Source organism: Protobothrops mucrosquamatus, unplaced genomic scaffold (genome assembly GCF_001527695.2).
Source record: "Protobothrops mucrosquamatus isolate PMUCROS unplaced genomic scaffold, P.Mucros_1.0 scaffold357, whole genome shotgun sequence".
Lineage (NCBI taxonomy): Eukaryota > Metazoa > Chordata > Lepidosauria > Squamata > Viperidae > Protobothrops > Protobothrops mucrosquamatus.
Genome location: NW_015386692.1, coordinates 476929 through 503313, shown reverse-complemented (window position 1 = coordinate 503313; position 26385 = coordinate 476929). Strand labels below are relative to the sequence as shown.

At 35.7% G+C, this 26385-nt stretch overlaps 1 protein-coding gene across 2 annotated transcripts in view; it reads right to left on the bottom strand.

The window, feature by feature from the left end:
* The window catches only part of REV3L (REV3 like, DNA directed polymerase zeta catalytic subunit), an 84512-nt gene that overhangs the window by 32407 nt on the left and 25720 nt on the right, over positions 1 to 26385 (bottom strand). For both annotated transcript variants that reach the window (XM_029284070.1, XM_029284069.1), the window contains exons 2-13: positions 24894 to 25083; positions 20509 to 20583; positions 17553 to 17713; positions 15082 to 15172; positions 14037 to 14131; positions 13531 to 13635; positions 11331 to 11415; positions 11106 to 11245; positions 9958 to 10080; positions 6214 to 6451; positions 4787 to 4923; positions 217 to 4288 (exon numbers count right to left, since the gene is read on the bottom strand). In XM_029284070.1, coding sequence (XP_029139903.1) covers positions 217 to 4288; positions 4787 to 4923; positions 6214 to 6451; positions 9958 to 10080; positions 11106 to 11245; positions 11331 to 11415; positions 13531 to 13635; positions 14037 to 14131; positions 15082 to 15172; positions 17553 to 17713; positions 20509 to 20583; positions 24894 to 25083 — 5512 coding nt within the window. The remainder of the gene's footprint in view (positions 1 to 216; positions 4289 to 4786; positions 4924 to 6213; positions 6452 to 9957; positions 10081 to 11105; positions 11246 to 11330; positions 11416 to 13530; positions 13636 to 14036; positions 14132 to 15081; positions 15173 to 17552; positions 17714 to 20508; positions 20584 to 24893; positions 25084 to 26385) is intronic.

Sequence of the window (26385 nt, the reverse complement as noted above, 5' to 3'; positions counted from 1 at the left end):
TAAACTGGAGTCTTACTTTTATAGCTGAAATGTAATTGTGATTTTATGTAGCTCTAGCCTTCACCTTGTAAGCCTTATGGGTCCAGAAAGGAAGGCTATATTAAATTGTACCCAACTTTTTAATTCTTATGTAAAAATGTAAACATTTCTAATGATATAAAAAAAGAGAAATATGACTACAGAAAGTCCTATTGACTATCTATATAACCACATTACCTTGGCTTTTCAGGTACATCAGAGGGGTTGCTGCAAAAAGGTTCTTGATAAATTGTTTCTGCCAGATCATGATCTAATAAAGTTGACATGATTTCTTCACGACTGGGAGGTGACATTAGAGGTTTAAGGATGTGAGCAGCACGAGCTGTAGAACTCCCATTTTTTGACTGTGATGGAGAGCTTGTAGATCTAGGTGAACTGTCAGGGGTTGGTGTTAATCCCTCATTATTTCTTGAAATATACAACTCTAAATCTTCAGAAGCAGCATCCATAAGTTCACCATCGGGGGAAGATAAAATAGAAGAAAAAGAAATACTAACTGAGTCAAGCGATTGTCCAGGTTCAGAAATGACTTCCTTTCTAAAGGGATTTTGACTCCAATCACCATTTGGAGATGAAAGATTAAGAAAAATTGCTTTCTTCATAATATTTCTATCCAATTGAAGTTGTTCTTTATGACACATTTCAGCCTTCTGACCATCTGCTGGTGAACCAGGTTGAGACGTAGATGGAAGAATGTTTTTCCATTGATTGTGGAGAAGATTTTCATTGTTTTCCAAACATCTTTTATCAAAAAGCTGAGGGCTATGTTGGCCAGATCTTAACCAAGATTGAGGATCTGAATTATGCATATTTTCTTCCTTAGATATTTTATTATGATTTAAAAAATCAGTTTCTGCTGTTTGACCTGGATAATGGTCCTGAGCTACATCACTCAGAAATTTCTGTGGTAAATTTTGATCTGCTGGGACAAATTGACTTGCAGAATACAAACTACAAAATCCAGTCTGCCCTATAGCATTAATATCAAAATTGTAATTATGATCAGGTGACAGACTATCTTCAAGTGAGTAACAGCTTTCAAAACCCGCATCTGAATAAAGAATGGAACTATCAGCAGGTGTAACATGGCCAGCTTTATTACTTAGTTGTTTTGCTGAATCTTTTAAAAGCTTGACCGCCTTTTCTTTAGATTTTTTATCCCTGGGAATACGAGGCTTTCTTGGAGATGTAACAGAACAAAGTTTTTTAGATGGTTTATTTGAATCAAGAGGGAAGGAAGCATCTATGTTCGACTGAGATTTAACTGATGCTTGTTCATGAATGTTGTTTATATGCATTTTCTGTTGTCTCTTTTGGAGTAATTCTTTCAGAACTGCTAAGCCAGAATGCCCTTCACTGAATGCTGAAGGAGTTAGTAGACCCTTGCTCTTACACTGAGAATCTGTTTGAGCTTGAGAGACTGTTTCTGATATTACCTTTTGTTTTGTACTTTTTTCAGGGTTAAAATGTGACACATCCAAAATAAACCCCCTCTGTTTCTGTTCCCATTCTAATTTTTTCACTGGACTTCTTAAAGAAGCTACAAAGCATTTTTTTGGTAACTGATAAGATCCATGGCTTTCCTCAGAAGTTTTTAAAAAAGAAATATGATCAGCATGCTTTGCTGCTTCTGACAAATAAACTATTTGCTGCTGATTATCTTTACAACACAAGAAGTTACTAGGATGAATCTGATCAGTATTGATCACCTCAGAAGAAATACAGTTTTCATTTACTTTTCCCACAGAGGATAAAAGTTTGTTTTGTGAATTTGTAACTTCTTCTGTCTTTTTAAGTGCATCCTTAGAATTGTATGCATTCAGTGCTACCTGAGATACACAGTTACACTGGTCATATACGTTATTTTGAATTGAGGATTCTTCCATTCTAAATATACTACTCTGACTGTTAGATCTTTGGAAATTTATTTTGGCTTTTTCCCTTCCAGATATCAGAGAAGCTATGCCTGGATGAAGATCCTCTGTCAAACTGGAACCTTGGTGTCCAATAGGCTTTTCATTTTCCAACAACGATTGGAAATAAATCAATGGATTTACTTGGGCATTAGCTGTTAATGAAAGCTGTGCTGAAGATGGATGTCCTGTAGAACAACCAATTGGATGTGAATTTCCCAGGTTAACATTCTCAGGTAACTCCCAGGGGTTTGGTGTAAGTTTAAGTTCTGCTACAGGAGGAATACTATTTTGACTATCTGCAATTGTCACCAATGTGGACACTTTTTTAAATTTTTGTTTCTGTTTTGATCTTGACTTTTTCTTTAAATTATTTCTAGGTTTATTAGACTGATTGCTTTTTTTGTTGCTTCTTATAGTAGCATTAGCAAATTGCTTTCTACACTTTTTAACCTGAGTTTTTGACTGAAAATGTTTTCCCACATTGGGATTAACAGTTTTACTGCTGAAAGTATTAGTATTTTTAAACACTAATGTTTCTTTTTCTAGTTTGCACGCAATTTCTTCGGCATTTGGCTCAGTGGGAGACCAGCAACGGGGTGGGGATACATTAACTGGACTTGTACTTCTTTCTGACAGAAAACCTAATTTAGACATAACATCACTATAATTCAAGTCACAGTCTTCAGTTTCAGCACTGTATGACGGCAGAGGAGGGGAAAGAAAGGCATGAGTCCTTTTTCTGAAATATAGGGTTCTTCTAATAGTTTTACTTTTTATACTTTGTGGCGTCCCACCCAGCCTTTTCTTGGCAGACTTACATTTTGCTTTTCTTTTGTTACTTTTCTTTGGTGTTAATGGATAAATAGGATATTTGGTTGCAGGTGAATCAGGAACTTTTGGCCAGAAGTCCTTCAAAGGTGCAAGCTTCTTATATAGATTCATTTTCTCTTCAGTAAGAAAGACTTGTTCCTCACTAGAATCTATTTTTCCCAGCTTAACAAGCATATTTTTCCGCCCCCTGAACCTATTAATAATAATATATTTTATAATAACAGGTGGCAATTTTCTAGAAAGTCGCCTTCGTTTTCTACATTTTTTAGAACCATCCACATTTTCATCATTTTCTACAGAATGAGGTAGTGTGATTTTTGAATTATGTATGCCCAAACTAGATTCACTGTCTTCAGTTTCATAATTTATTTTACGTTTAGCTCTGAGTGTATATTTATTACCACATAGTCCAAACGTTTCCTCAGATTCTTGAGCAAAATCTTCAAAAGGACAATCAATATAGTTCCTGGTGTCTGTGGACATTTTGTTTTCAAAAACCATATGATGAACTTGAGTATCATTCCGTAACAAAATGTCTCTGTCGGGAATATTGCTACTTGCATTATCTTGTACATAGCAGCTTTCTTTTGTGGATAAAGCATCCATGGCATTTGCAGACTGCTGATTGCTAAGAACCATTTTCTTTTTATTTCGTTTTAGCTTAGACTGTTTTTTTCCTTGTTGCAGTTTGTATGTCACAGGGCCCAACTTCTGGGGCTGATTGAGACAATTAGAAAGAACTACACTAGGAAAGAACATATAGTGTGCTGCCTGTTGATTTACATTTGTTTTTTCATTCTTGTGTTCCTCAAATTCTTCATATCTAAGTTTAAAGTTATTAAGGCTATCTCCATCAGTGCTTTTTTCAGGAGAAAGAATAAGAGTCTGATTACTCTCTGAGCAAGACATAGTTTCACAGTTTTCTGGTGCTGGGAAAAGGCTATTTAAATCGGTAGCGTTTGCTTTTATATTTATTTCAGAAGATGTTTTATTTTTGGAATAAACTAAATCTATAAAGTTAGACTTATTTGTCAGAATATTTTCACTAATTTGGTGGTTCATATGCTGAGATACATCCTTTGCAACCTTTCTAATTCCAGTATACTTTCTGCTAGGCAAGTGTCTGCTTACAGAGGAGATGTCTTCACACAAAACAGAGCCTTTTTCACTTTTATTATTTTCCTGATGTGGCTTTTCAGAATGGAGGATATTGTTGAAGGATGCTGGGTATTTCATGTTGTAAATACTTTCATTTGAAAGAGAATGGATTGATAAGTCAGGTCTTATATCTGTCATGCTTGGTTGAGTAAGACCTTCTAAGTCATCAGTATTCAAAACATGAGAAGAAAGGGCACTTGTGTGTTTACACTGAAAAGTTATTTTAGCAGGTGATGGGGGTTCCAGAGTAGCAGCATCTTTATGAAAAATTGTAGTCTTTACAGTTTTGCTTGTTGCAATTACAGAGGTGTGGGTCCGGGAACCTTCATTGTTCAAAGGATTGTCTAGAACAGAACAGATGATTTTTTTTTACTATTTTCTCCCTGAGGTTAAAATATCAGCAAGTATAAAGATGGCCAAATAATAATTATTGATGATAAAAGAATATAATTAAAGAAATTCTAAGGGCATCAAGCAGTACAAGATCATTATGAGACTAATAACATGGTATGTGGGGCACTTTAGATAACATTCACAAAATTCCACAATATTTATAACATAACAAGGTTATGGAAAGCTCCTAACATTTGACAACTATGTTTAATTCTGGCCACTTAAATTTTTTGCTGGTGAACCACTAGAAAATATTGCCTCTATGTTATTATTGGGGAGGCTGAAAACAAATTCAACGGCTTCACCTAAACTTAACTTTGTGATATATGTGGGGCAAGATTCCTATCCAACGTTTCTACAAAGCACCTAACCCATACATGTGACACAGAAATCACAATGAAGAATTATTGTTTCTGAGAAAAATGCAAAACCCTTTTACATATACTTACCACTGTTTTCATCTGCAGTTCCATCTAACTGAGGTATAGAAAGGCTTGCTAGAAGCATGTTATCATTCCAGTCCATATCATCTTCAGAAGAACTATCATCTTCACCTGAACTTTGATTTCTACTTCTGCCCATTGACCTACAAGAAATACAACCTATTTTACACAACTAAAAACTTCTGACCATAATCTAGTAATTCAATAGTTATGACACATTGAATGTTGGACAGTAAAGACAAATAAATCTCTACAATGCACTTTCCAGGAGGATGACAGCCTGATGAAGTATTATTGTTGTGGTAAGATCACTTCCTGCTCAGATCTAAGACTGTAGCAACTTTTTCTCTTCAATGGGAGAGAACTATTAGATTACTTTGATCCTAGATGCTAATAAATCAGAGGGCTCTGATTATTTCCTTGGGTCAGTCTATGGAATACAGATAGTTGAAAATCTCCTCCTACTCTTTTTCAATCTAGCTAAGGAAAATCAACTGGGACACAATTAGAATGCAAATGGCAGAATACTAGTTTAACACCAGTAAAAAATGCATAATTGAGCTCACTTTGTGGGAGTGATGAAGAAGCAGGATTATTAGCTTTTTTCATTATTTTGTCTCAATGAAGATATGAATAATTTGTCAACCCACTTATCACTTTGCTCAACTCTAGCTAGTTTATTATACCTAGTAGGAAACTTTATAACAAAGAGACCATTCCTAAATAAATAAATAAATTGGATAATCTGAGTAATTATGTGTGGTTAATATCTCCTCCTAGGCAAAGTTACTGAGCTGAGATAGCTGTTCAGACTGGATGAAACTGAATTTCTACATACATTTCAACTAGGATTTAAGTCTGGTTTGAATAACAACTCTCCTGTCCATCCTATTAGATGGCTTTTGCTGAGACATAGATAGGCAGAGTTGCTTCTCCTCTATGATTTTTGATACAATTTACCATGGCATGCTATGGAGATGCTTTACATTTAATCGTACCTGTTTTAGTGAGTTGCAAATAGATGCTACACGTGTCTTCTAACGCACCTCTTTCAAATGAAGCACTCCATAGGCTTATTTCTTCCCTCCACCAACAAGCCTAATCTCTCCTCTCCTTTATCAAAATCCTTTCCATTCTTACTATGGTTTTCAAAAATATGACAATTAGGGCTAAATAATATTTAGAGAAAACCAGTATGACTATGCTTTAATTAGGGCTTCTAGATTACGTTGGTTCCAGTTGTACCTACTGCATATTAGACTGAGTTTACATTTATTCCTATACCTTATCCTACATATATTTTCTTGATACTATATTAGATCATGGATAATATATAGATTATATAGATTTTCTTCAGTAATATGGAAGGTTCAATACAGGCTGATCAGTACTTTTATCAGATATGCAACTGTACAAAAAAAAAAAGAATATACCTTCGTTTTGCATCAACTTCATTTGAGCTGCTATCCCATTGCTGGGACATTAACAAACTGAGCTCCATTTCTTCTTTTTCAATCTGTGGCTCATTTTCTTCATCATCACTGTTCTGAAGATTTCTATAGTGTCCAGAAGAATAATGCTGTGATGATGCATTTTGTTGTACAATCTCATATCCATCATCTTCCAACCCAGCTAAAAGATGTATCATGGCTTGATCAGAACTGTTATTCACTATAGGAAAAATAGAATGTATTTTTGTATTTGTTTTTTTAAATCTCTGCATTTGTTTTTAATGAAACCTAACAACCTCACAATCTCAGTGCCATAGATGAACAAAAATACACAAGATTTTTTGTTTTTATTATCATTTCTCTCATGTATCTTGACATGTGTTTACTGAACGGTGGGATATGAGCAATATTATGTTGACTTGCATGTTCCATGTTGGGCACAAATGAATGATTTATTTATTTATTTAGCATATGGCAATGTATATTAGCTAGGAGACTACAGGGTTAGTACAGAGTAGTTGTTTGGCTGCCTAAAGCTGCTAGTCCATTCAGTTCACACTTGCGTGCTATCCAAGATGCACCACAGAGGGTGAACTAGCTCCGCACTTAGAATTGTTAACAGTGTTCTGCAGTGTCATCTGGGGCTTTTCCCTCTGATGTCGCCTCGCATTTGGGGGTCATATTTGGGTAAGTCCTGCACCACTTGAGATCATACTTCTGTACTAAGCACCATTATTTTTCCCACTGAAGTGGTACCTATTTATCTACTTGAATGTAACATGCTAGGTTGACAGAGGCTGAGGCAAGTGATGTGAGCTCCCTCTATCATGTGATGCTAGGACTTGAACTGCTAGAACAAAGACCATCTACCAGTTTTTAAACCACTGAGCCACTGCGCCTTTTTACAAATGAACGGTGATAATGGAATAAACAGTTGTGAGTTGGGGGCAAACTGTGCAACCTTCTGAATGAATGCAACCTAGAAGAAAAAGTTATATTAAGTGATATGAATGGACTAATGGGAACCAAACAACAAAAATGCAGAAAAGTAATTTAATAAGTATTTTTCAGAAAAAGGTTTACATTTTTTTCAAATATTTGGCTTCAGCATATTTATACATACATATAGCCAAGGAAGGAATCTAAAGAATTATTGATTATAAAAGATTGAATTAGTGAAGAATACCAGAAAGAAGAATTATTTAAAGTGGGACAGCCACATCTGAATGTGCTAAAAATGGATTTCGGTGGTGGTGGTGGTGATAGATATGGAAATGAAGGAAAATAATGTGAAAGAATGACTGAATAAGAACGTAAGTTTTGTATGATAAATACTACAAGATAAATTCCAAGAGAGTACAAGAAAAAGCTGTGGAAAGTACTTGAATCAGTGTTTAAAAATGGCTTTAAAGAATGCTATAAAAGAGAACAAAGGTCAGAGGAAAAAAAATATGATATTGATGGAAATAAAAACTATATTAGAAGTGGGTGAAAAGGGTTTAAACAAAGTCTTCAGAAGAGTGTACGGAAATGATGAACTTATTTGGAAGGAAACTAAAGGGAAAGAATAGGGGAGGAGATATTTTAGCAATTTACAAGGAAATGATAGTGATATGTTAAAGCAGTGTTTCTCAACCTTGACAATTTTAAGGCATGTGGACTTCAACTCCCAGAATTCCACAGCCAGCATTGCTGGCTGTGGAATTCTGGGAGTTGAAGTCCACATGCCTTAAAATTGTCAAGGTTGAGAAACACTGTGTTAAAGAGTGACACTGAGATAAATACTACAAAATGTCAGTGTCCAGGAAATAAGTGTATGAAAATGCAGTGAGAATGTTGAAAAATGGTAAGGCTACAACGTCGGGAAAGATACCCAGGCATGTGCGAGAGATGTTGTGTTGATTTGATAGGGCACATAGGGGCATTGAGGGTCAAAAGAGTGCATGGAAGTCATGGGGGATGCTAAGAAGTGCCATGGGGGTCAAGTAGGGTCTAGAGGAGGATAGCAAGGGTCAAGAAGGGTGCATGAGAGTGTCATGATGGTCACGGATGGCATGCAAGGAGGTGATGTGGGTTGGATCAGAGAAGGTATATGAGTGGTATGGGGTGGGGTGGGTGCATAAGAATATACAAGAGGTGCTACATAGGCTGGGGAAGGCATGTGGGCAGAGCAGATGAAGGAAGGCGTATGGGGCCAGCACAGGTCTGGGGAAATACACAGGAAGGTGACATGGATTGAGAACAATGCATGGAGGTTTCTTCCTCCCTTCTTTGCTTCCTTCCTTTCTAGCAGGTAAGTAAGTGGCTGCTGCTGGGTGGGGGAAAGAGCAATTGTTTGAGAGAAACTGGCCAAGCCTGGGAGAGGAGTCAAATGGGTAATTAGTCTGGAATCCCCATATGGGCACAAGAAGGCAAAGGCCGACTCCCTCCTTAAATGCCATTGAACCTTATCTAGTCTAACCCAGGTGCAAACTTTCAGCGTTGAGAAAATTCCTATGTATAAGCTTGGGAAATAAAACAGCTAACTGAACTCTTCATGCGTGGATCTGCTTGTTCATGCCTGACAGCGAGTGATTGCAAAAATGGTTGGGAAACTATCATGGAACGTTGAAAATGAAGATCAAATGACCACAGCAGCGGCCTAGAAGCACAGCAGCAACAAGTAGCATTGAAACAGCCACAATTTCCCCAAATTTCATCCCTTTGGAAGTCATAGGTCCTGTATTTTGGACACATGCTTTAAATTTATTTAGTTATACTTAACATTATGTAAAAATTAAAATGTTAAAGAGTTAAAATTTTAGAATTAAAAATTTGAAAAGTTATAAAAAAAATGAATCAACCAAGTCTACAATTGCATGCTCCTTTGGGCTTCCCATGCAAGGCCGCAGAGCCATGTTTTAACCCCTTTTCAGAAGATCAGGAGATTGGGGACCTCCTCGCCTCCAGGGGAAGAATATTCCATAGTGCAGGGGCAACAGCAGAGAAAGCACTCTCCCTAGAGCCTGCCAGCTGGAGTTCTTCTGCAGCATACTTTCCCTGACTGACTGGATGGGAAGTTAGCCCATTTGAAATACCTTGATTCAAAAACTGTAGCCCTATGATGCAGCATTTTGCCTAGCTAAAGGTCATGACAACAAGAATTTTAGTAATATATAGATATTAAATTTGGAGATCACAGAAATAGAAAATAAAAGAGGATCAAATCACACATACGCAAACCAAATATATAAATATCAATAAAGAATGGAAAGGAAAGACAAAATCAAGAGTCACGTTTGGAGAGAATTGATGAGAAGTTTAAAGAATAATCAAGAGTGCGTGAATAAGTTTAAGGGGGTGGACAGAGGCAATGATAATTTGCAAGGGCAGAGAAGAATAGAGAGGCATAGTATTGTAAAAATAGATTTCCTTTTCTCCCATCTTTTGCCTTTAATTTCTTTTGCTTAATAATTCTTACTTTTTCCACATTTTAGGATGGATATGTAAAAAATAAATCAAATACATGGATATACTGTAAGTAATAAAAATGGAACACACTAATAGTTATTATAGTACTTTTTAATTATCTGATTCCCTGGCCTTTTAAACAAGCAAGACAAATAGGGTGATTAATATAATAAAGCTACACAAATTAATTATAACCAAAGTAATTAAAACAATTTAATATCTATATCTAAATATTCTTAATCCTTACTTAGAAAAGCCTTTGTGAATTATACTTACTAAACACAGGAGTATTATTAAATCTCTGAGATACTGGTTGGAAATATTGACTAGTTTCCATTATATTCAAAATGGCTTCTTCATTTATAAGTGCATCCTCTTTATATTTGCTTTCGGACTCTTCTAAAAAATGAACAAGGATTCTAGGTAAGCTGTCAATATTTTTTTACAAATATCACAAGACTATCGACTTATTAAAATGTGCATTTACATTTTCTGAAGATATAATATATTGAGAACATGCTTGTGGTTCAAGAGAATTAAGATATATTCATAGCCCATTTTAATAAAATGATCCATAAAGAAGCTTTTTTTTTCTTATCTATTTGTTCTTTTTATATATACATTTGTTTTCTCTTGCTCAACTGTGCCCAACTCTTGGAGACTGCCCAGACAAGTCCCAGCAGTTTTCCTGGCAAGATTTAGCATTGCCTCTTTTCCAGGATAGAGAAAAAGTGGCTAGTCAAAGTCACCCTGCTGGCTTTGTGCCTATGGTAGGGCTATAACTGACAATATCCTGGTTTCTAGCCTGATATCTTAACCACTACACCAAACTGGCTGTCATATTATATATTATTTATACATACTGCATATACATATGTAATACATATTACACACACTCAAATATATGTACTAAATTTCCTTTATCTCCAAATACTAAGTAGCAATAAATATGAATTTGTTCCTTTCTTCAGCAGAATGGAATTAATCAATATATCTTATATATATATATCTTATCAGAATCTGTTGAAAATTTAACAATGCTAAAATGTTCCCTCTTAATTACCTTCATATTACCATTACCAATATTCCTAATAACACATGTAGTTATAGCATGTTATGTATATACATTGTTTTAAAAGTTCATCATAAGCCAAAGTTAAATAGTCAAGATATTTACCAATAATAAAAAAGCATATTAACATTAAATAGGATTATAGACACTCATGAATAATCACACGAAGTATATCAACAAATTGTTAATAAAGGACAAAATAAAATACAGATGAGAATGAAGATCAGTCTCTTTAGTGGAGGAGTTCAGTCCTTGTGTTCATTTCAGTATCTTCTTCCATTCTGAATAAACCAGTTCTAATAAGACAAGTCATGTAATGGAGGAAAACAACTGCTGTATTAATAATACTAACCTCTGTGCAGCTCCTTATCACTGTGTACTTCTATCATATTTGCCGGTGAGCATGAAATAACTTTAGGTACCTCAGAATGTAATGTCAATTCAGCAGAGAATTCTTGTGATTCATTATTGCTGTCCATTGAGCCAGATGTCCTAATTAATAATAAAAAAAATATTTAATGTGATTGTTGAATCCAGAGTTAATAAGATATAGATTAACATATAAATTAATACTTACACAGAAAAATCACTTTGTTTGAGTATTTCTTTAAGTCTCTTCTGAAAGATTCTTTCACTTTCTGTGGTGGCCACAAATTCACGATCTTTTTTCATGAAAAAATGTAGGAATTTAGAGTCACTATATTAATATTCTCTCTCCTTAAGAATTGTTACTCAACATTTTTAACTATAGATAAAGCAATATATCATCTGTAAATTGCCATGCCCATCTAAAAAAAAGGGATCTGAATCAACAGAAAAAAATTGAATTTCTCTGACATATCCACAAAACATGAAGTAATGGTAGTCCTCAACTTATGACTATTACAAATATTTATATATTATTTTACTATATAATGATATATATTATATTATATTATGAAAGGTTTAATGACCTAAATTGCAACAGTGCTGAAAAAAATGGACATGACCCATGTGCAAAATTATCACTGTTGCAGCATTTCCACATACATGTGATCAAAATTCAGATGTTGGCCACCCACCTGCATTTATGGCCATTGGATGCTTCAGCTCCTCCCAACTCCCTCCCATCTATGCCATTTTGGCTGTCCTGCACCTGTCTTGCAGGGGTAAACAGTGGTTTTCCATTGCCTTCTTTCTAGGGCTGAATGACTAGCCCAAAGTCACCCAGTTGGCTTATTCTAGTCTCCTTATTAGTCTGCTTATTCTAACTTGAGGCCTTAATCTTTACACTAAACTGGTTGTTAGGAGCAATAATACTGACACAAAATGGTGCAAGATTTTGAATTATTTGAGGAAGGTAACAAAATGAAGAAGTGAAGCAAAATATACTCAAATTAGGCAATGAATGCGCTCCAGAGTAATTCTTGACGACGTAACTTGTAAGACATAGGTGGGCAACCAATTTTCCCAAAGGCTACATGACAAACTGGGATTGTTGCGGAGGGCTAAACCTACAGGGCTGCGAAAGTACAGAGGCACGCATGGACGCACATCAATTGACAAAGAAATAACAGCCACCTTCAAAATAAAACCAATGCAATTGTATTGCATGCACGGCATACACTTATTTGCATTTGATTTCTAGTTTTCGACTGACCTCACACGGGCTGGAAAGGGACAGCCAAAGGACCAGATGTGAGGACCATAAAATGCCCAGGTCTGCTGTAAGATACCGTATTTTTCCATGTATAAGATGCTACTTTTTTTCCTGCAAACACCCTGTTCAAAAATCAGGTGCGTCTTATACAAGTGCAGCATCTTATACACGAAAAAATAATGGTAACCTCTGCAGCCCAGGGCATGCCTGTGTGAGTTCTTTACATGCTGCTGCCATGCTGCCTGGTGCAGGTGTCAAGCCCCTGTGGGCTTGCCACTAATGGGAGGGGGGAGGGGGCAAGATCGTTGGATGGTGGCGTCTGGAGGCAGCGGATGGGACCAGCAGTATGGATGGCAGCGACAGCCCTTTCCCTCCCTCGTACCTGTATGCTGGCCAGGGACCTGTGGAACACAGCTGCGAGGCTGTCCTGCTCGATAATAGCGGCCGGGCGAACTTCCGGATTTGCTGGCTCAGCTGTTCAGCGCTCTGCCGAACAGCTAATCGGCATGGAGAAATGGCAGGGAGTTTAAAACCTGTCTTTGCTTCCCTTGCCTTGCTGTCTACTGTGAACTGACTATGCATGCTCATCGTGCCGGATGCTGGTTAGGTGGGTGGGGGGTGGGGCCGGCCGGGAGGCGTGTATTTAGAACACTGGGAGGCAGTTGCTCTCAGCGCTGACTTTGTTTGCTGTAAGCTTGGAACTTGCATGCCAGAGCGTCTTATACAAGGGTGTGTCTTATACACAGAAAAATACAGTATTAAACTAATGCATTCTTGAATTTTTAGCATCTTCCAGATGCAATTTACTTATATATCACTTCTTAGATACAAGACTTTGCAAATTATAGCACTGCATTCATATTATTCTAACTTTAAGAAAGAATGCTTTTTCTTCGCTATTTCTGCTTTTTTGGACCTAAGACTATACTGGTAATAGAAGAAGAAAAGAGAGTTTAAAATAAAATGAAATATAATCCAATGAGTACATATAAAAGCATAAGCAAAGAGGGAAGAAATTCCGAAAACGTTGTGATGTTATATTACATGATACATTACAATATTTTTATATCCTGCCTTTCTTTTAGGAGTTCCCAATAGCAGCATCCAATCAAAATTAGACACTTTTGTCCAATTCTACCTTGTGAGTTAGGAGGAGTAATCTGTGATGATTCTTTGTTCTTTCGACGCCGCTCTTTCTCATCCTCCCATATTGCTTGTAACCCTGGATTCTGACCAATCTGGTCTGGAACAGTAAAGATGCAGCAGAATCAATGGCAGTGTCAAGCTTATGAAGATATAGCTTTACAAGAGGTTTTCTTGAATAGCAATACTGACAAAAATCTGCCCTCAATCATGCTAATCACGTTAGGCTTATATTTCATCTTTTACCCAGAAGCTCAAGAGATAACTGACTAAAGTCACCAACTATGACTTTATAAACTTTAATGGTTGAGGATGGATTTGACTGGGTACAGTTTAGCACCTTCTCTACTGGCTATCAAACAAGTTATTTAACTTGTTCTAATAAAATATATTATTGCTTAAGGGAACTCAAATATTTTAAGTGAAGGAATTATACACTGAACTGCAGAAATAACAAACCTGCAAATATACCATGTGATCACACAAAGAAAAATACTTTACCTTCAATATCCAATCTATTTAAAATATCAGCAGCTACTGCATCCACTTCCAATTCACAGGTACTCTGTGGCTCTATACCTTCCAATATCAAAGAGCTGCATTTAAATTAAAGTTTAAAAGAGTATATTAATATGTTGCATTTTTAAAAAATGTATTATATTTAAATATAATAATTATATATAAAATTTCATATCAAAATACAGAAATAATCACAGATTTACAATGGTTTTAACCTTAGTTCAATTAAAGAATGAGAAGCATTAGATATGTACAAATGATAATTTATTTCCTATTCCACCAGTGCTAAAAGTGAGCATCTCCCAAGCTTGCATAACAATACAAAAGTACGGGCTAAAGGTATTTGTAAGCCCTGGAGAGCAAGATATATATATATATAAAACCAGACTGACATCATGTCACAATCAAGTCAATGGAATTCAAGAACAAGACTAGAGAAGGGATTGTTGAATATGAAAAGTCTAATTCTTTATTTACAATGCAGGTACTCTTCAAATGTTGAGGGTCACACTTCTCACAATTCCTGCTAACATGGCTAAAAGCCAAGGAGTGAAGAAGTTGCAATTTCAAACATTTGGAGACTATTAGAAGTGTGTATGCATGCATGTGTATGTAGGCTGACTATAAGTATTAGAACAAATGTTTACTTCAATTACATTGCTGGAAAAATGAGTCAGCAGCTATAAAATATATGAGAAAATTGGGTCAAATGTCATAACATTTCAAAATAGTATCAATTATTTAAGAGATCTTCAAGTCCATTAACACATTCTAAGTAAATAAGAATACATGGGTGCTAGCATGTTCTCAGAAGGCTATCTCTATCCTAGTATATAAAACAAAATAAATTAAAAATTAAAAAAAGAACTTTGATTATAGCCCACTGATTTAGATTTATGGCCCTACTACAACTTTAATTTGATTAAACTACTTAAACCTGCAGCTATATTTCGTCCTAATACATGTATGTAGATATCCCATGGGTTAGGATACTTGCTAAAGCAAATATGTATCCAGATATGCCAACCTAGGAATCTGATTATCTTCCCACTGATGGGGTCTTGTAGCAGATCTTGTCCAATTATCTCCGCAACTTCCAATTTCTTCAAATGCATCACCTATGTATAAAACATAGCCAATATGTAGTATTAGAAAACATGCCAGTTTATTTGAATTTTTATATATTAAAATTTTGAAATACTGCTTATTTAACAAAAAGTTTATTATACATCATTTATTGGCAAAACCCTGTAATAAAATAAGCAAGGAATTAAATAGAGTTTAAGTTAATCCCCATCTGCATTTTGTTTGCTGAATGTAACTTTATCTAAAAGTCTTTTAAATTGAGAGAACATTGGAAGTGCAAAAGTAGATCTAGGAAATTATCTCATTTTCAGAGAAAATTATGAATTTTTAACTTTCAGGGTTTGAGATGCATGGTAGTAGCTGCCTTTGAGTTCTTCTGTTACTTAACAAAAGAAGTCTGCAGCAGAGTATATGTGACAACATAACAGCTCAGCATAGATGCCATCATACAAGACTATTAGAATATGTATTCATGATGATGCCTATCTTCTATAAAGAAGCAGCAATCAACAGCCAAATAAAAACAAAAAACCCCCACCTTCCTTATGTTACAGAAGATCCCAAGGGGAATAATCAGAATTATGGCAAGAGTGTTAAGAAACATGAGAATGATTTATAAGAATGCAATTTATTCCTACATTCAATGCTTAGCATATTTTATGCAAATGTACTATGACAGGCAGTCCTCGCCTAACAACTGTCTTGTTTAGTGACCATTTGAAGTTAGGATGGTACTGAAAAGGTTAACTTTACGACTTGCCCTTGCATTTATGACCATCGCAGCATCCCCATGGTCACATGATCGAAATTCAGGCATTTTGCAATCAGCAGGCATTTATGACCATTGAAGTGTCCCACACAAATATGACCAACATTTGTGCACTTCACAGCCAACTGCTGACAAGCAGAGTCAATAGAAAAGTTGGCAGTAAAATTGCAAGTCACGATCATATGATGTCTTCCTTAATGACCATAGGTACTTTACTTGACTGTGCCAGAAGTGGCATCGTAAATCCGGCATGGTCAAGTTATGTTTCACTTAATGATTGTGTCACTTAGTGCCAGAGTTTCCAGTTCCAACTGTGGTCATTAAGTGAGGGTTACCTGTAATTCAAAAATATGTCTATCTCTGTGTATTAGAAAATTAATATATTTGTTCATAAGCCAACACTTTAAAATGCACCACTGGCCATATCTGTTATGACTGCATCACAAAACTTTATATAACTGAATTGACCATTCTGGCAGAAGGTTTTTAAGAAATTGGCAATATTCAGGTAAAATATTTATCTTGCAAAAAGTCACCTTTTTCCTCACCACAGCACCCTTAGAATTATGTACATCTTCATTTAAATCTAGCAGCAGTATCCATTATGGCAGACTGAGAAACCTGCAGAAAAGCTCTCTCGTGTAATCAGAAGTGCAATATGAACTGAGGATATATTTATGTTTTTTAAAGCAAGATGGAACAGATTCTAAATCCATTTTTCAGCCAATTTCAGAAACCTATAAAGGGCTCTTCAATATTTGTTTTCCCACTATTAACTTCTGACAGAAGAATGAAATGTGATTTCAGTGATTTCACACATAAAAAAGGTTATTTTGAGAAATCTCTCGACAATAAATGTGGTTGTATCTAAGGCCAAAACACAATGAGAATGGAATAGTAATTATGAAAAAACCTATTGCACCTGAAGCATCTATGAGAATACTTTAATAATTATAGACACCAGATGAAGAACTATCCCAAGACACCTGTAACAGAAAAACAAACTGCAGATCCAAAAGAAAGGAAACAATAAAACAGGAGGAAATAAAACAATAAATTATAGAAAGGCTCAGCTCTTTCCTCAAATTAGAAAATAGCATTATATAAATTTCTATATAATCTTTCTAAGTAGTACAAAATAGCCATAGTACACTGAAAGTGATGAAGAATAGAGAGTTTCCACATGGAAAATATCAAGGCAGATTGCACACTGCAGGAAGAACAGCAGAGCCCAGTCTGACTCCAAACAGAGAAGAAACAACTGCAGGAAGCTTGCTTTATGCTTCTCCCATTTCAATTTTTTCTTCCTTATGCTGTATTTTTATTTGATAAGTCTAGGGATTATATCCTTAACTTTCTAGAAATCCTTTTCTTTTGAATATTACTGTAAATACTTTAAACGAACAAACTCTATACTTTATATGCAGCCAGAGAGCAAGAAATGTTGACTTAGTTCACAAGTCATAAAAAAAATTTACCTGCCACAGTTTCTGAAGCTATGTTGTTATAATAGGACATGAAATAGTATGGAACATAAACAATTGATACAAAAGCAACCATTACTTTCTTTAAATTACTATCCATAATTTACAGCTTATTCTAGAGGCTGAATTGTCTGAATACGTTTGAGATAACTTCCATACCTTTTTTCTTTATCTTTCTAAACTTGACTGCAGCCAGATTGATTAAGTTCATTCCATATAAATTATAATCTATAAAGAGCTGAAGGAGGTAGGGAATATGAGCTTCATGAGGTTGGTAAATTTTATTCATTATAGCTCCACCTTGTAGAAGCTCGCATACTCTATAATTAAATAAAAAAATCATCAGTAGTATTTCAACATTATTTTTAAAGAAATATTTAAACATGGGAAAATTATTGAACATAATTTGAATATAGCAGTTTTCTGACATCTGTACAAAGAATTACAGCTACACATATAACATTTTAGATACTAAAAACAAGATTAAATGAACCTAAGCACAAGCATTTGAGGTATCTACAGATGTCTGTGTCTAGCTGTTCAAAATATTTGTTTTAAGCAAAAAGAAACTGCATACAGGTAGACCTCACTTAACAACCACATCTGGACCCAGATTTTTGGCCTACGTTGTTGCGGTCATTAAGCGACTTACCCTGTGACCTGACTTGATTTTACAACCACTTTTATAACAGTTGTAATCATTAACCAAATCACATGGTCATTAAGCAAATCCAACATACATAATGGATGTTGGGTTTTTTTGCTGCAAAATGACAAAAAACGTCGCAAATCAGTCATGTGGCAGTGGGATGTTGCAACTGGTTGTAAATGCGAGCCAGTTGACAAGCGCCTGAAATGCAATCATGTGTCTACTGAGGCCCTGTGTTTGTGGTTGTCATAATTTGAAGGACAAGTTGTGACTTTTGTTGAGTATATCATAATTAAAGCCATGTTTAATTCGATGTGGAAACAAGAAAAGATGCCTTCTTTGTGACTGAAGCAAAGGTTAGTTGGAGCAAAAATAATAAATAAGCCCAAGTTTCACAATAGTGTACATCTTAATAAGTTACAAATTATAGTTACTATTGTAACAGAATTCAGCATTATGGCACTTTTTAAAACTTTTTTTTTCTACTGGTCAAGGGTTGCAAGAAGCACAGCAATGATGTTACTGTATTAGTGAAAGCAGAATTTTTCAGAGTTCATCCTTTTGGAGATTAAGATTATCTATTAATTATTTTGCTACTGAATGTTAGCAAAAAACATCTACCTGGGGAGGAGTGTGGGTAAAATGGAGGCAACAAATTTAGAATCTGTAGGAGCCGTGGTGGTGCAGAGATTAGAATGCAATATTGCAGGCTAATTCTGCCCACACCCAGGAGTTCAATCCTGACCAGCTCAGCCTTCCATCCTTCCAAGGTTGGTAAAATGAGGACCCAGATTGTTGGGGGAAATATGGTGACATTTGTAAACTGCTCAGAGTGTGCTGGTTAAGCAATATGGAGTGGTATATAAGTCTAAGTAGTGTTGCTATCTACAACTCACAGTACCTCTGTGCATACAGGTAGCCTTTGACTTACGAGTGCAATTGGGATCAGAATTTTGGTGGTAAGTTGATCAAGTTTTAAGTCAAGGTATCTGCCTGATCACATGATTTTTATGACCATTTTTACAGGGGTCATTAAGTGGATCACATGGTCATTAGTTGAAATCATAGTTGAACAAATCATGAAACATTTTACAATGGCCAGAAATGCTTTACAGGTGATAAAGCAGTCTTTCCAAAGCCATCGTAAGTCCAAACTATTGTCGTAAGTCAAAGATTACCTGTACAGATAGGCCTGAACTCACAACTATTTGTTCAGCAACCATTCAAAATTATGATGTGTCAGCCCTCCTGGCAAAACCAGGTAGGAAACACAACTAGATGAGCTAAATCTACTTTATTGTAAGGCTACATCAATAGAATCCTGAAGGTCTAAAAGGATAAAACTTCATGCCACCATTTTTAACTGTTTGATCCATTAGAGAGGATGTTTCCTAATTTCTTTCTCTGACCATTAAGCCACTGGAGCTCCTGCCTCTCTTGTCTAATTGTTTCCCAGGCAGAATCTTTTCACCCCTTTCTCCAATGTCATTCCCACATTCCATTACATGATGGTGCTGAATGAAGGGACTTATTACTTGTGCCCAAAGTTATGGCCCTTGAAATGTCTCTACAGTCAGATGGAAATGTGGCCATTTGACAGTCTGCCAGCACCTACAGCCACAGGAGTGTTGCAACTCTCCTCACTCACCTATCTCTCCCTCCATCTCAGCCGCCCATCTTGCTCCCCTGCCCATCAGGCCTAGGCGGCTTCAATCATTCCTTATGCTTCCCTTCCCAGCAGATCCAAGAGGCAGACTCAGTCCACCAAGCCTGGGAGACCTCAGTCTGTCCCAATCTATCAGCATGTGCAACCAGCATGCACAAAGCATTCAATTTTACTGTTTTTCTCCAGCTACTGACAGTCATGCCCAGCTTATGCAAGGTTGCCACATACCATTCTCCATTCTCCTGGTGCTTCATAAGCCTCCTTCTCCAAATCATGCAAGGCTTGGAGAAGGAGGCTTCTGAAACATCGCAAGAATGGTATCTGCTCAGAGAATGGCACCTGGCAGCCTTAGTGAGAAGGCCGTACCTTGCAACAGCCGAGCATATCTGTCAGTAGCTGGAGAAAAATGATGAAGGTAAGTGGAGTGCTTTGCATGTGCTGGTAGATCAAAGTGTAGGATGAGACCTTCTGGGAATCAAGAGAAGCAAGTGCAGGACTCTCAGGCTTGTGAGGAGTATAGAGAGCAGACCTGGTGGGCTGAGGCCTCATAATTAAAGTCACAGAGTTAGCGCTTTTTAGGTACACTGTGGGGAAAAGCTCTCCACTCTGCAAGGGAGGAGGAGGGGGGGAAAGGTCAGCCATTCACTGTGAAGGTAGTAAATGAGAGTACAAAGTTACAATTTCATCAATTTTGAAACTCATTTCATCAATTAAGTACTCATTGTCAGAGGCAATTGCTAACAAAAGACTGCCTGTATAAAAAGATAAACCATGGAAGTACTAACAAAAGAAATATTTACCTTTTCACCATAGCAGGATTGTAAAGATAGATCTTCATAAACTGCCTTTCTTTTTCATGATATCCATAAAAAGGCCTGGAAAACAAAAATGCAGTATGATATTATATTCTGGTCTGACCTGCTCCAAATAATCACTTTGATGAAATGGATCCACATATGTCTTAAATAACCATCAGCGGAGTAATAGGAACCTTGCCCATCACACCCCAATCTGACACTGAGATTCACTTGTACATATTATTTATAGGAGAGATTTCTTTACTGCAAGTCAAATATGAAATAACATAGAATGGATGATCAATTATTCCATTTCTCAGAAAACAGTTTGACTGTACACTATTTTTCAATCTGAAGTGAGCACTGCTAGTTAATGATCCAAAATAAAGCTTTTTATAGTGCTGCACAAGTGAGAAGACATCATTCCGACCCTTAGATGATCTCTGTACCCTTTGAAACTCCAAAAGTTTGAGAGAGAACATGGATTAGTTAGCTATTACATTGCCACGGTACAAGAATACTGTCATACACAGCTGTGCTAATGACCCACCCCAAAGTCTTTATTTTGGAACACTGTGGCAGCTAGATCAACACACTTTTTTTTTGCCTTTCCAAAATAAAGATGATGGGATACTTTTTTGCTTGTTGTGCAGCTAAGGACAATTGCATAGTAGCCCTGATAATAAAGTAGGGAATGGCAACCATATTTTTTTTTACTTGAATCCAAATTATAAATTAAGGCTTTTAGAATAAATCTACACATTAATTCCCAAAAGTATTCACGTGCAAATTAAAACAAATGATCAAGTATAGCATAGTATGGTAACACCATAAATGACAGTCCTGCCAATTCCTACATTTGAGGCAACTTGAAATTTCTACCCACATTTATCTTGCCTTACAAAATAAATATTTCTAGTTTTACATACTGTTTCATAAATGTATAAATTTAATAACATTCTTCCAAAGTTACCCCATCTGAACTGTTGATCAACTCTGACAACAGAAATCAACGTATCCTTTACAGCAACTATGGAAAGGTGGAAGTATAAAGTGCACTCTCATTTAAGAGTTAAGAAGCCTTTAACTACAACTTAGAACCACTATTAAACTACATGGTGAGATTAAGAAACATAATTTATTTTTCCATTAAGAAATATGAGATATCTTCACTAATGTAAAGGCTGGGGGAGAAGGGAAACGGTTGTAATACCAGCTACCTTTAAGACTGGCAGGAAACACCAACCAAAATCACATCACTGTCTGATCCTTCCATAATGTCTTGGCAGAAATAGATGAAAAATATTTGTTCTACTAATTCCCACATTAAATTGGGTTTTCACAATTTCTTTCAATTGCTCAGCCATTGTAGCTGCCAACCCCTAACTGACCTTGTCTGGACTTAAAAGCTAAGCAGGAATATAAGAACTATTAGCTACATCAGGAAGAACATCTTAGAAGAAGGCAATGACAAACTACAATATTTCTATAATATTGCAAAACTAAAATCTATCCATAAAATCACCAGGCATGAGAGGCTCAACTTCAAGAAAGTTTTATTTTTCTTCAATTGTGCAGTTCTTTACACAATGGTGTCACAAGAAACACACAAGAAAGGAGATGAACCACCCTATAAACTATTCATCTCATAATCTCTCAGAGAGAAGGGATCAAGACATGAATCAAGGAGTGTGCACAAGCTGCTTTTTTTTCTTTGCATAAAGGACAAATAGCTTTAATCAGAACTTTCTTTCAAGACAAAACTCAAATGTCCAGAGTGCTCCATATTTCAGACTGAACAAAGCTTCAAACATTTAAAATATTTTGCTACAAGGAACAATTAGAACACAAAAGGTACAGGTACTCCCTGTTTTTTTTATTCTAGGGTTACAAGAGTAGGTAACAGTGATGAATTGGGTAATTCAATTGCCTATTACAGGGGTCTTCAAACTTGGCAATTTTAAGACTTGTGGACTTCAACTCCCAGAATTCCTCAGCCAGCGTGCCTGGCTGAGGAATTCTGGGAGTTGAAGTCCACAAGTCATAAAAGGGCCAAGTTTGAAGACCCCTGGCCTATTACATATGCCTTGTCCTAAGAAGAATTGAGTTAAACTTTAAAAACTTTAAATTTTTAAAAAAGTTATCATCCTTACCAGTTATCATCAGAAACAACAGGATCAATTAATTAAACCTGTCTCTACATAATCAATTTCTAGAACACAATAGAAAATGACACAGCATAATTCAGAGCCCAAAAATTAGTAAAAAGTAGACTTTATGGCTATTGGTCTGAAGCCTCTTTCTCTTATTAATGCCCAGCATAGTATATATCTGTATTTGGCAACCTGCAGGCAATACACAATAAAAGCAATGCAGTTTTTATATTTGGTATGTAATGTGAAACATAGTAGGAATGTACAGATTGCATACATTAAATGCTTAGACAAAAGCAAAATGATCTTTGCACTTTGACTTACAACCTGAAATTTAATTACTAATGCTGGTTACAACAGCAACTTTACATTTGCATAACCACACTCAACACAAAACAACCCATAATGAACTTTTTTTGGTGGAAGAAGTTGTAAACAATAAATTTTATTTTATTTATTCTATTTATAATCTGATATTCTCTCTTAGCCTTTTATTGAACTTATTAAATGTTTTTAAAATTGTTTTGCATGTCACCCAGAGTCATGCTATGTGAGATGGGTATGTGTATAAATATAATCAATCAAATCTATCCAATAAAGAGAAGGTAAGAGAGGTCTTTACCAGAATTTGGGTTTGGGATCAATCATTTGGCATGCAAATTGAGTACCCTGTCTCATCCATGCCAGTTGATGAATAGGACCCAGCAAACAGAGTCTATATCTAACAATATGATAAAAAAAATTGCTTCTTCTACCTCATGCCCCTCCCATGACTTCTCTCCCCACTAGTATTGACCCATGGCATCAAGGGTAGAATCAGGAAAAGGATTAAAAACTATGCTGGTGACAGGCCTTGAACCTCTTGGAACATGTGAAACACTTCACAAAGCAGCTCAATTTTGTTGTGAGCTTGGAACAAAACCAATGTGCTGATTCCAAGATTAGGCCAAACTTGCAGAATGTGTGCACATTATTGTGAGGTTAAACATCTTGTAACTGCTTTTCAGATCTGGAATATTTGCATATATCTATCACACAGCAGCTAAATTATTGCACATGTATTATTGGCTATGTGGCACTTCAGAAATGATTCAGGAAATACGTTTTAGAGCACATGACAGCGTGAAAAAAGCACTAATCTGCAGCTCTTGAAAGCAGACATACTTTTTCTCAGAATTGTATGGCTGGTCTTTGCAACTACATTTGTGCCTCTCTGTGCTCCAAAATATATTTTCAGAATCAACTCTGAAGTATTGCACAGTCCTAATACATATCCTAATACATATGTTAGTTTTACTCATTAGTACACAGACATTACTATTTCAATATTTATCAAGTTGTGGAGGAATGTGCATTCAAATTCCCATCTTGCAATGATGGATTTCTTAGTTACTATCTTTTCTTCTAAGTTTTAGAGATCTAAGAGGCTCAAATTCTGATAGGCATACCAATGCAAAAATGATATTCACTACTTTTCCTCTGTATTTTAATTATAATCTTTCAGCTATTGTTTTTCCTACTCCCTCTCCACCTCTAAAATCCTCCAATTAAAAACAAGGGCAAAAAGAAATAATTATAATGATAGTTTAGTCAGTTGCTGCTTTTAAAAATATTAAATAATGCTGAAAATCCAACCTATACTGAAAAACTCTGTAGCCAACTTTGTTAGAAAAGACTTGGTTCATTATGAAAATTAAAAGGCAGGTATGACTACAGTAAATAGAATATCAGTTTAAATGTTACAAAGAGAGTAGGAATCTCTTTTGTGTATACAGATACAAATAATAGACAGGCTGTGACCCCGGAGACATGCTTTCAGAGATATTTCCTTATCTAATAACAGAATGACCATTAGGAGGCAAAAAATTAGTGGGAGCTATTTCTGACTTCCAGCTGGCTTCCCCCATTGACTTTACTGGCAGTGTCAGACATCACAATCATGTGACTGTGGCGGCACAGCACATAGTACTATTGTAGCCACACTTTTGCCATTACAAAAGGTCTGGAGATTCTTGACATTTTAATCTGATGAGAACAATGTTGGGTGCATTCTTTAAATTAGGGTTTGAGGTACTTCAATTCAAAAATTGTTGCCCTATGATGCACCATTTTGTCCAATTGGAAGTTACAGACAAACAGGCATAAGAGTTTTAGTAGTACATAGATTAACCCTTTGAAGATTCTCAAAAATAATTTTATTATTTAACTGTGTTTAAAAAATAAATCAATACTTACATTCCATATACTAGTGACACCTTAAACACATGCTGAACAGAAGAAGATGGATTTCCTAAAGTAACATTGAGTGCCCGGTCAATGCTGAATGCCAAACTACGCAGATAATGATCTGGCAAATGTCCATAACCATCATATGGCACATACAAGTAAGGGAAAATACCATGTAAATGGAGACAAGTCTTCTGGCCTGAAGAAGAAACAAATTGTTCAGAATAATTATGAAAATTAAGAAAGTCATCACTTTCAAATAAGTGCTAAAAGGAGGAATTAAATATACACATATAAATATACTATTTATTTATGCTACATTACAGACTGCAGTTATTTACCCTTTGCAAACGATTCCAAAGAGGTACAGCACAGTAGTTTTCTGATATTTATTAAAGCAGTTCCTTTCTTTTAAAAAAAATTAAGGCTGCTTTAAGGACACTATTGAAATGCAATTATTTTCAGAGTCCTCAGGCTCAAAAGATGCCTCAAAAAGAGAGGCTTCTTTAATAAATAGCAGAGAAGTATTACACTTGTTAGTAATGTAGAATGTCACTAACTCCTCTACTATTTATTAAAGAAGCCTCTCTTTTTGCCAGTGTATATGATATACTTTGCTTTCCATAAAAAACATTGAAACAGTTTAAAATCAGATTTAGAGCAATAATATGTTAAAATTGTATTATTAAATTAAATAATTAAAAGTACTTAGTTTCTTAAAACAGCATGTATAAAGATATTTTATTTATTTATGATATCTGCATCCCCCCTATTCCCATAGGTTCTGGGTAAGTAATAAGTGTAAACAGATACAATACCTCTTCAACCCACCATATAAACACACGTACACAGAGAGAAATCCAATCACAAATATATTATTGACTATATTATTATTAAAGTAGATAGCATGGAACTTTATTTTTAAAACATTTCTAACAATAAAAAATATACAATAATTAATCTGAACAGATGAACCCAGTAGATCAATATATTTAACCTTGTAGCAAAAATTTAACAAGCCAAATAATGGTCTTTTTATGCCAAATGGAAAAAAAATATTATTGTTATAAGAAATCAGCATAGAAGTTTCAAATTAATACTGTGATATGAAAAGAAATTAGAAATCTAAATTTTGCATTAATGTACTTTGCTTGCAAAAAATAAGATTTTGTGGGGTTTTGCTATCTTCATTGTTTTTAATTCTTTTTACTATGGTATTATGTGTACAACATAGATAAAACTATAAGTTCCTGTCACAATAAAATTTCAACTGAACAGATCAACTGGAAGAAATAATGTCTATTAAAGGGGCGTTGGTCTTACCTGAACGCCATTTCTCAGCATGATGATGGATAATCCACTTGATTGGGTTTCCTGAAGTCCCTTGTACCCAATAAGACTAAGTCTGAGATAGCCACGCCTCCTGCCTGGCCGCACATGCCCAGTTCTGACGGAGGCGAAGCAACAGACAAAGTCAGGCGTGTTGTTCTCCAGACCCCTA